Source organism: Xiphophorus hellerii, chromosome 4 (genome assembly GCF_003331165.1).
Source record: "Xiphophorus hellerii strain 12219 chromosome 4, Xiphophorus_hellerii-4.1, whole genome shotgun sequence".
Lineage (NCBI taxonomy): Eukaryota > Metazoa > Chordata > Actinopteri > Cyprinodontiformes > Poeciliidae > Xiphophorus > Xiphophorus hellerii.
In genome coordinates this window covers 6,644,085-6,655,095 of record NC_045675.1, presented here as the reverse complement: position 1 = coordinate 6,655,095, position 11,011 = coordinate 6,644,085, and the positions used below count along the sequence as shown (strand labels likewise).

General features: G+C 38.3%; 1 protein-coding gene across 2 annotated transcripts; it reads right to left on the bottom strand.

Annotated features, from left to right (window-relative positions):
* On the bottom strand, positions 1-6,579 carry chrnb4 (cholinergic receptor, nicotinic, beta 4 (neuronal)). Of its 2 annotated transcripts, XM_032559883.1 has the most exons (7): positions 6,242-6,579; positions 3,859-4,004; positions 2,986-3,030; positions 2,645-2,754; positions 1,552-2,309; positions 1,256-1,464; positions 1-615 (listed from the first exon to the last, which is right to left on the bottom strand). In XM_032559883.1, exons 1-7 carry the CDS (start codon positions 6,375-6,377, stop codon positions 448-450), a joined length of 1,572 nt encoding a protein of 523 aa, XP_032415774.1. In that variant the 5' UTR covers positions 6,378-6,579; the 3' UTR covers positions 1-447. The 2 variants fall into 2 exon arrangements, with proteins under 2 accessions (XP_032415774.1, XP_032415773.1); XM_032559882.1 differs by having other exon boundaries at positions 1,256-2,309.
* Positions 6,580-11,011: the final 4,432 nt, after the last annotated feature.

The following is an 11,011-nucleotide window of genomic DNA, read 5'->3' as shown; positions in this document are numbered from 1 at the left end:
TTTTTTTGATGACACAGTAACACAAATTAGGAGTTAGGCAACATCTAACAAATTACATATCTTTGTAATTTTAAGATTTGTTTCATCAACAGTTCAGTGTAATTCAGTGCAGTAAAAGGACACTTAGTCATACCTTTGCTCTTTGTAGATATCAATACCAGATAAATACGACTTGTGCACTTGACTGTTTCTTCATTAGGTCTCATTGTTTCATTTTAATCAGAAAGATCCAGAATCCTATCTGTGTACTGCATTATTTGTTACAGATCAGAACTGAACCACCTTCACGTGATGTTGGCAAGATTCAAATGAGAAGTCAAGAGGTCAGTACTTTCTGGTCTCAGTGCAGTAAACACATTGGATATTTTACATCACTGGTTCCTGTCACAACTACTGTGACAAAGAGCTCTAAAAAAGGTCCACGTGTCGCACCTCGCCCCTCAAGGTTCATCGGATTCGAGGTGTTTCTGAAATTGGCTGCTGGTCGGGAACAATCTGACTCTGAAAAAGAGGCTGGAGAAACAAGCCCAGGGTGCCCACCACACATACTATGACAAAGATCCACAGGAACATACGATCCACCACCATGGCCACATACTTCCAGTCTTCTACTACCTGCAAAAGGAAAGAAACTGTTTCAGAGTTGTTTGTATTTGTCAATTAGCCACTCATAAAAAAGTAATGATCAAATAGAAAAAAACTTTAATACAGATTGCAATGTGATTATATTAAAGTAGTTTTAGGTCACAGCAAGAGCAAGTAATCAAACATATAAAGCATTAAAGAATGTAGAGTATCCAGCCATGAGCCATCGGAGGCTGAGATGTTGTGTTTTGACCTTAAATGGGCTTGTCTTGCTTTAAAATCCCTTCAATCTGAATGAACTGAAACAAATCTACAAAGAACCTACCATAACTACAATATGTATTTAGACTTCTAAACAGAGAAATTGAAAAGTCATTAATTATTGTGTTTATTGAAATCCACCATAGAAAATTCCTGGAGGTTCCATGATGTACCATACCACTGCCAGTCACTGCCTTGTTTTATCTTTTGAAAGAGATAAACTGTCAGAGATGGTTTTCCATACATTTCCCACTGTCTTGTTTTGTGATTGCTAATTTTTAACAACAAATTCAAAACAGATTGAACAGTACAAACCTGCTGTTTATTTTAAGAAATTAAAATGTGAAACTATTTATCAACCCAGTTTACACAGGACTAAATGATGTTTAGTATTAACGTGGATACGTACACTTTGATCATCATCGTCACTCATCATGTGCTCAGCCACAAAGCGCACCCCATTCATTGCCTCTTGTACATCAGTAGCCCAGTCGGGATTGCTTCTTTGCTGGAGATCCTGAGTGGAATTGAAGCCACTGATAAGGTAATCACCAGACCGTATGGGCTCCATTCTGTTGGTGTACCTGTGTCCCATCGGAGAAGTAACATTTTTGTGTCCTGAGGTAGAGAAGGCAGAGTCAGAGGACAGCAAGGCAGATGTGGATAAGGTGAAATCTGTATTGGGGGCAACTGGGTAACCCAGACCCAAAATAGCTCTCCTGGCCCTTAGGCAGCGCTGCTGACGAAGTCTCTGACGGGCAGAGTAGTTCTGAGGTCGTTTCATGAAGAGTAATGCAGGTAGTTTCACGAGGAATATCAGCTTGACCCAGGCAGGCATTGTATGGGTGCTTGGAGAGCGGTGGTGCACATTGAGCACACAAACACTGGTTATAATGGAGAAAGTCACAAGTACCATGGTGAACATCAGGTACTTGCCAATTAGGGGTACATCCAGTGACGTTGGAGGAACAATCTTGGAGATTAAAAGAAGGAACACAGTGAGAGCCAAGAGGACAGAAATACAAAGTGTCATCTTCTCTCCACAGTCAGAAGGCAAGTAGAAGACCAGAATGGCCAATGAAGTGATCAGAACGCATGGGATGATGAGGTTTATGGTGTAGAACAGAGGCTTCCTCTTGATGATAAAGTCATACGTGAGATCCACATAAGTAGGATCCAGTGGGTTGACAGTCCGTCTGCCCGGTAATGCCAAGATGTCCCATTCTCCACTGGGTGTAAAGTCGTCCATACTGGCAACCTCAGACTTCAAGATCAGGTCAATTTCTGTGTGGTCATAGGTCCAGGAGCGAAACTTGAGGGTGCAGTTCTGCTGGTCAAAGGGGAAATGCTTGACTTCAATCTTACAGGCGCTTTTATAGATGGCTGGAGGAAGCCAGTTGATGCTGCCGTTGAAAAGAACAATGGCGTTGGTGAAGACAGTCACCTCGTAGGTTCCATCAGCGCTGTGGTGTTGAAAAACAGAGATGACAACAACAATTAACACATCTTGGAAATTGGCAGTCAACACACTGTAATCAGTGTAAGTACAAGATGAAAGCCACCCAAACTGCAGGGTTCATATAGTTATTTCAACAATATTCTGAGAAATGGAAATATTGCTCTCTCTTTAGCAACAGAGGTTTAAATTAGGCAGCCAAATAGAGTGGAAAAATGGCTTCAGAATGAGGATGAAAAAATTTCTTTATGTAGGACTTTTGTATCAGATTAGATTACACACATTTTGACCTGTTTTTAAGCAAAAATGGTAACACAAGCAATTTCTTGGAACAAAGCTTACTTGTTGTACAGGACGATATCAGGGAGCCAGATGTGTCTGGAGGGAATACGAAGCTTGTCGATACCTTCATACTTTGAAGGGTCCCATGACAACCTGTAATCAACCCAGTGCTGGAGAGATAGACAGATCTGGTCGGCTCACAATGCACTTCCATAATATGAAAATCATTTGTAATTACATGCTTCATTATTACTGAAATATTGTTTGAAGCTATTTTACAGAAGGGATTTGTTCCACGTTGAGGGAGAAATAATGGCCACGGTTCAAGTTTAAAGGGAAGGGCATTTGCTGAGATAGAAGGTTACATATAAAGAATATGATGCAGTGCTCCATAAACGTACCTGAGTGAGCCAAACATTTGTGGTCATGATCTGTTCTCTTTCATTCTGGAAAGGTAAAATAAGGTAGCAATTATATTTCTTGCAGGTTTAAGGGGCAAGCACAATAACTGATCTAAGAAGAAAATCAAATATCTCCTCCGACCTTTAGTGTGAACCCAAGGATTATCCTGATTAGTTTCCCCAGCACTTTGCAAAATTTTCATGATGTTTAAATGATGCAATGATTAGTAGTGTCTCTTAAATAGATATTCCTTTAAGTAGAAAGTATTGTGTATTCTCTATAGTTTAAGTCAGTACAGAAATGTACACATAAAGTGTCTGAGAATAGGGAGCCAAGAAATAAACTGAAAAATTGAAACATATAGATCATTTCCCTACCCATCATGCCACTAAAACATGCACTATGAATAAAGAGGTTCCAGATAGCAATTATCCAAAGGAGTGAAATGGAAGCTCATAAAGTGAGGCTGTGAATGAGTTTCCTCTCTTGATCTGCAGCTGAGAGCAGTCTATGCTGTAAATCAGAAAGGAACCTTGGTCGCTGTGGCTAAACCAAGTTTATTGTCCCCTTTAATCCAGTGTGCTGAAGTTTCAATCTAGACATGACACGGGCAGAGATTACAGCTTACTAGATCTATTTTCTACTTCCTCCATTTGTTTAAAGCTGTATCCTTGAGGCTGCCATGTAATTAACTACTATTGAAAAGCTTTGCAGTCCCCCAGTAGTCTAGATCACCTCTTTCTTCCATCCTGAGGTTTGTGTCATATCTACCTATTTGTATCTGCAGCACAGTAACTTTTCTACATGCATATACATAAGAAAAGCACACAAACAAATGCAAATCTGTGTTGTCTATGTGTTTGCTGCCTTACCACGCTGATAAGCTGTGCAAGGGACACTTGCAGCTTTACTGTGACTCTCTCTGTCCTGTTGATGGCTGGTCGAATGAGCGGATTGTAGCGATCCTTTCCTAGCAGCCAGTTCATCAAACGTTCCTCTGAGTCAGCACTACTGCTACCTGGTAACACAACAGAGTTTGTCAAAAATCTTTATGGGACAGTTGGGGTTGCGCATGCAAAAATTCAGCTTCAGTAAAACATTTACTGTTAATATTCTTATCAACTCTAATCTGGACGTCAGTAAAGTATAACATTATTAATATATTTAAAAAGTAATACTCATATGTTTTATTATTTTTTAACATATGTTTATTTCTGTTCATTTATCACTAGTAGATTTTTCTAATTTCAAAGAAAATGTAAATATTATTTAAGACCTGTGTGAAAAAGACTTTAAATACAGATATGTTATGTTTGGTATCCTCCTATTACAGCAAGAGTTATTATCAAGAATTTATCATTTCAAGCTTTGACAGTGTGACAAGTCCAAGTCCTTTTTGATTTTTGAAATCTCACAGTGTGACAGTGAAACCAACCGACATTATTTTTTTTTTATTTAGTAAATAGGCAAACGCAATTGTTCCAACATTAAATGCAATTGTTCTGTAAAAGCCTCAGAGGTTTGTTAGAGAAAATGATTGAAAGATCAACATTGTGAAGACCAAAAACACAGGAAGTGAGGATAAAGTTGTGCAAAAGTTGAAAGCAGAGTTGGATTATAAAACAGTAATCCAGGATTTGAATATTTCACACAGCACTGATTCATCCATCACTGGAAAATTTAAAAAAATATGGCAAACTACAAATACATCAAGACTTGGTCGTTCACTTAAGCACACACACCAAGACACGGAGAGCATTGATCAGAAAAGCAGTGAAAAGGCCCGTGGTAATTCTGGAGGAGCTGTAGAGATCCACAACTCAGGTAGGAGAATCTGTTGACAGTATAACTCTTGTTCTCCACATATCTGACCTTTATGGAAAAGTGTTTTTTTTCTCATTGTTGTGAGAAGGAGATGAGAAGTCCAATAAGAAGTCAAAGTCCTACCCCATTTAATTTTCCAGCAGAAAGAAATATAAAAGTTATTCTATTCTATTATCTAAAGTTAGATTCTTAAAAGAAACGTGACGCCCAATAAAGGAGACAAATGCAAAGTTATCTTTAGGAATCTTCATCTCACTCTGTAAAACTGTGGGTTCTTTGGAACCTCGTCATGGTACGACTCAAACTGTGTGTCATTATCACCCCTTGGACTCCTGTTGCTTCATAGGGTGTGGTGCAGCGACACTCGGCTCTCCCACAGGTCCGTGGATGCTGACAGGATTGTGCTATTGTCAGTCACTTGCCACGGAGATTCCACCCAACGGGCCTTCCAAAGCATTAGTCAACAGATGGTGTGTTGTCAAAGCTCCTAGAAAACTGATTCAAACAAGCTGTTCCTTCCCCAGAGGTGAAAGCCGTTTGCCAAACAACCAGGCCGCCGCTGATCGGCTGCTGCAAACAGATCCAGAGAAGTGCCTGTGTGTGTAAAAGCTGAACATGGCAACTCGAACAAGCCGCTCGTGACTACTGCATTGACATTACACTGATTGAGAAGGAGGTCAGGCGCGTTAATACAATGCCAGGGTAAGCCATTTTGGAACTGAGAAGGTCATTCTAAACAAGTTTCTGAAAACCCATCATTTTCTGAAATGTTACACACTTAGAGAAGTGAGGTAAAAAATGATGTGTGAAAATGATGCAATAAAGATTCAACTTTTTTTTTTAATCCTTATTAGGCTCTCCTATAATCTAGTTATAATATTAGATCAAATGATTAGTTAATTTATCTTTTCCACCATATTTTTTTCTCCCTTAACTCTATTCCTTGAGAGAGTATATATTTATTTCCATGACACATAGTAGGACTCCTACACAAAAATTATTACAGTCTTTACATATAGGACACTTCTACTACCTTGTTTTATTCTAGGCATTAAAACCTTTTTGTTTAAATATGTCAAATTCTAAAGAATAGAAAACAAACATCTAGTGCAGGATATTTTGGCAACTTTCAGGTTACGTTTGAACTATTTGCTTTGTTCAGCCCAATGTTTGCATATGAAGTGGATAATAAGTTTTGTTACCTGTGTCCCATTTACTGTATGTTGTTTTCCCTCCTTTGTCGTAATCAAAGTATAAATCAAATATTTAATAATTTTTAAATATCACCAATATTTATGATTTTACTTAGAAACTCAGCCATCCAGTCGTTGAACAGGCAACTTTTGATGTCATCTTGCAGGAAAACTATTATAAAATAAAGCTTAGGAACATAATTTTCATAGTTTCAGACAAAATGAAAGACATGCTTACAGTGAATCAAAGTCAAAACGAAGTAAGCGAGGATGAAGAGCGTCCGAGTCATGTTGACGGCACCATCTGGTCCCAGCGAGGTTGTCGGTGATGAAGCCCCACAGCTGCGCTTCTTACCGCTCCTGTCCTCGGACATACCGGACTGTGCGCGCTTTACGGGTCGGTAACTTCACCAGTTCTGCGCCGATACTTGTTTGTTCCTTCATGGCCTTCTGCTTACACAGCCTCCCACTGTATGAAATTCACCGAGCTTCCGCTAACCTGTCGGGACCCTTCAGCTCCGCTCCCGTGCAGCAGCACCCTGTCCCGGCGTTCTGCTGACACTGTTCCCTGCAGGTCCTGTGCAAGTTTACACCAGCGCAGCAGCTATGGTGAATAGCCAGTATTGGCTATGTACAGTTAAAGCATCTGTTAACCTCATTTAAAAAGGCATGGGTTATTTTTAAAGTATATTATAAATCATTACATAAATATATTTGTTTGACTTGCAGGTGCATCTAAAATTTAAATATAATCAAAAAATTTACATATTTCAGTACTTTAATTCGACTGAAAATAATGTTATATAGAGATATAATCCATAGTGATATTTCAAAGGTTTATAAAGATCCAGAGGTTAGAACATTAGACCAATTTAAAAATATATACGCTTTGTATATATAAATGTTATGCTATCCCAACATAGTCATAGTGAAGACAGCAGAAAGTGATTGACACCTTCCACAAAGAGGGTACGCCACAAAAAGTCATCACTGACAAGAGCTGGATATTTACAGGTTCTAAATTATCAATGGAACCTTAAGTGGAAGGAAACAGGGAAACCCACAGCCCTGAGAGGTTTGTGAAGCACAGGCTGTTGAAAATTTGGGGGGGACATCTCACAAAGCATGGGCAGCAGCCACATCTGGTGCTTAAAGAATCTTCAGCCCAGAGCATGGGCTAAAACTGCTGGATTCTTTGTGTTGAGCCACTACCAATCTTTCCAGAATTCAGAAGAGAAAAATTACTGGAATGTTGATAGTGAGTCCAAGTTTCTTTTTTTACTTTTAATTTGGAAATCTTGGTCCTACAGAAAGGAAAGCCCAAAAGCAAAGTTTATTAAGAAAAACTTGAAATGTATTAACTTGTGCATGAAGATGCATGAGTTTCACTTTTTCAGATTACTTAAATAAATGTCCTTATATGCACTAATGTACTCTCCATGTAACATGAATGTATAGAATGGAAACTCAAAACAAACTCTTCAATTTAACCAACAAAATAACAGTTTGCTTACATTTGTCATGATCCACAAATAAAAATAAAAAGCACACACGAAAACTGACATGGTAAAAACCTTAAAGCCAATGATAAATATTCATTTCTTTGCAGGATGTATATGTGGTTTCACAAACTTTTTAAAGATAAAAACCTGAGAAGTGTGGTGTGCCTTCACACCTTTCTTCCATACGTTTTTGGAGTATAGAACAGGTTTCCTTCCTGGATTGCCATTTCCATCTCCGTGAAGATTGTGTGTTCAGGGTGGAGTGATGAGTTAAGATTTGAGAAACGATGGATTCAAGGGTTGCAAATACTTTTAGAAGCCACCCTAGATCCATGATTCTGTTTATAATCAGCCACCATGATCAATTCTTTCCTTTCCAGGCATCATTTACTCACCAGGATTTTTCCACTCATTGTCAGTTATTCATTCTGTCATATCTTTTGTAATGTATGGATCTACAGTAAATGCATGAGGGAGCCAGAATTATGTGCAGAAGTGCCATGTAATGAAATAAAAGACAGTAAGGTAACCATGTCCAACATACAGTTGGTTATGTAGGAGAGGAGAAAGCAGCATGTTAACAGGAATACCACAGAGGACTCAACAACAACTGTCTTTACAGATTTATTAGGACTGCCTGGATGTATACATGTCACAATTGGACTCAGTTTTTTCCAACTAGCCAGGACAAGTTGACAGTTTTGGTGACTTCAGATCATTTGCTGGCCCCAGGCTGCATCGAGGAGAACAATAAACATTTCTCTGCTCCTGCAATGTGAGATTTAGTGAAGTGAGGTCAAGTTAGACCAGCAGCAGTGCAATCTTAGCATAGCAGATTTACAGTCACCAACCTGCTCATTATACAGACCAGTAAAGGACGTGTATCAGGCATGAAGAGTAGGCACAGAGAGTCTCCATTGGTTATAAATTTGAACACCAATGACCTCTGCTCTGGATCGTTGCAAGCAGATCAATAAAGACTGATTTTGTATGGACTCTGTTATTCTCATCAGGCAGAAGTAAACAAGGCCAAAGAATACGCTGCTTTATTCATTACATTGAATGTGCAGAAAATTGCAATGATAACAAGACTCCTCAATGAGCCAAACGACTATTCATTTCGTAAATGGCTGCCTTCTTCATTAGATTAGTGGTAACAATTTACAGAGTCACATATTCACAGACTGTGAACTTGTCATTATATTCAACAGAGTAAGTGACTGGATTACATCTGCACGTTTATAAAAGCCAAAAAATGAGGACACAGCCACTGAAAGTAAAAAGTTGAATTCAAGGATTGAAGTAAGCATATCTGGGTAAACAGCAAACTAAAGAAATTATCTGCATAAATCTGTAAAATAATATTTCAGCTGTCTATTTACTAGTCAAATATTAGTGGTTAATGTCAACAAATCAGAAGTGCATGGTTGTCAATAAAAATAATCACGGAAGCACAATTTTGTGCCCCTTGTCCTGATGATAAGGATCTCATCCCTTCCTCCAGAGTTACAAACAGTTATGAGTACTGTGAGCATCTGCAGGACCCAAATAATGGAAAACAGGGAGGACATGGTGGCATGTCGACAGATGGCTACAGTGTCTGTGTGTGCAACAATTTGCTGTACGCCTGGAAAGCGTGAAGGAAGAGACACGGCTAATCAAAGAAGTGCTGCTGTTGCAGTACCATGTTGCACCACTGCAATACTGCCCTATAAGGGATATATATCAAGCAGGCAGTTCATTACCTGAAGTGCTTGGCTTCTGCACCACAGTCTCAGGCTCATGTGAAGATATTGATCTCTAACCATCCCATCACCTGCATGAAGATCAGCTCTTCTCTGTGGGTCATGGAGAATATTGGAAAGAAGATTTTGACTTTTTGTTTTTTTCTGTTTGTGTGTACATTTGGAAAGACTAAGAAGAAGTGGAAAATTTTACAATCTTTTTAAATTAAAACTGAACATTAAAGACCACAGAAATGTACTATGTTGGGATTCCTTGACCGTTTTAGATTGACATACAAGTTATACAACCACAAAATTCAATACATTTTATTTAGATTTAATTCCTTCTCGTAGGATTGCTTCATCCCAGTGGACAACAGAAAGCTTCTAGTCCTCAATTTTTATTGGATGAAGGTCAGCCACTTGACCTGGCCTCCTGACATGTCACCATAAGTCACAAGTAACATGCGCAGTTCATTGCTCTATCAATGGCTGAAATCTATGCTAGTTTTGATGCAGCAAACTATAGGCCCAAAGAATCTCACTACCACAACGTAAGATAAGATAAGATAAGATAAGATAAGATAAGATAAGATAAGATAAGATAAGATAAGATAAAATAAGATAAGATTTATTTGTTATTGTCATCAACAGATTACAACGAGGTTGAGATTTGCTCGACTCGAGTTAAGATGCAGGTTATGTGTATATACGTAATATACCAAGATAAAGAAATGAATAGTACAAAATGAGAAATAAACTTAGACATCAGAAGATGGTTGCAGCGCCTGGAGGTGTCGCAACAGAGTTTACATTTATAACAAAGTGGTGTCAAGAGCAGAAGTTCTTATGCCTTTGAATTTAGTTTTAATAACGTGTGACAGATGAGAAATGGTGGGTTTTCTGTTTTTTAAGCAAGAGGTTTCTAATAGAGTCATAAAGTTCTATTTTACTCTAATATCTTTTGACAGACAATACTGCAGACTCCATAGAAAATGGCAATTTCTCTTTTTAGAAAGCAGTGTCTTTCCTGCAAGACCAGAAATTATGTTAAAAAGAACATATGTGAAAAATATGACAAAAACTGAAGAATCTCAAAAGTTAATCATTCTGAAATCAAAATAAATGTAAAAACAGATGATAAGCAAAGTCCTTGACATCTATTAGTCTAATGCTCTGGGAGTCAAACGCACCACAGTGACAGTGATTATCCACAAAATGTTGAATGATTGTGAAACTTACCAGGAGTCTCTGGCCAAAACTTCTCCAAGAGTGTATGAACAATTCATCCAAAGGAGTGGCATAATCATCATGCAACGTAATATCAGAGATGAATAATCTAGTCCAGATTTGAAGAGCCTAAGTATGTTAGACTTTTAAAGTGGAATACTTCTGTGACTCCCATTCCGTTTAGGATACTGCTCAGAGTGCTCATACTACTAATGATTTCAATCACAATGCAAAGCAGCACCAGTATCTCTCCATATTTTAGACCAAACATGAAGGAAAACTTGACCAACTCCTGTTAGTCACTATACTATCTACTACCGGTGCATTTCATTTCACAGCAACGCTGTGATCTGGAATTTATTGCAAAGGCAAGTCTGTCTGAAACTAATTACATATGTTTTTGGAATCATTTCCAACAAATAAGCATTAAAAGGAAAACAGATGACTTATACAAACACTTGACTTCAATTGCAATAAGTGGAACAAGTTGTTTTGCTTTAACTATCAACTTACCTACTAAGAGTTATACTTTTGCAGGTTTTTTTTTTTTGA

What these genes read in the sequence shown, in the direction of transcription:
- chrnb4 (XM_032559882.1), bottom strand. Translation starts at nt 6,377, where the DNA reads ATGTCCGAGGACAGGAGCGGTAAGAAGCGCAGCTGTGGGGCTTCATCA. An exon ending in CGTTTTGACTTTGATTCACT is followed by an intron (nt 4,005 to 6,241) that starts GTAAGCATGTCT and finishes TTGTGTTACCAG; the next exon opens with GTAGCAGTAGTGCTGACTCA. An exon ending in TTGCACAGCTTATCAGCGTG is followed by an intron (nt 3,031 to 3,858) that starts GTAAGGCAGCAA and finishes TTACCTTTCCAG; the next exon opens with AATGAAAGAGAACAGATCAT.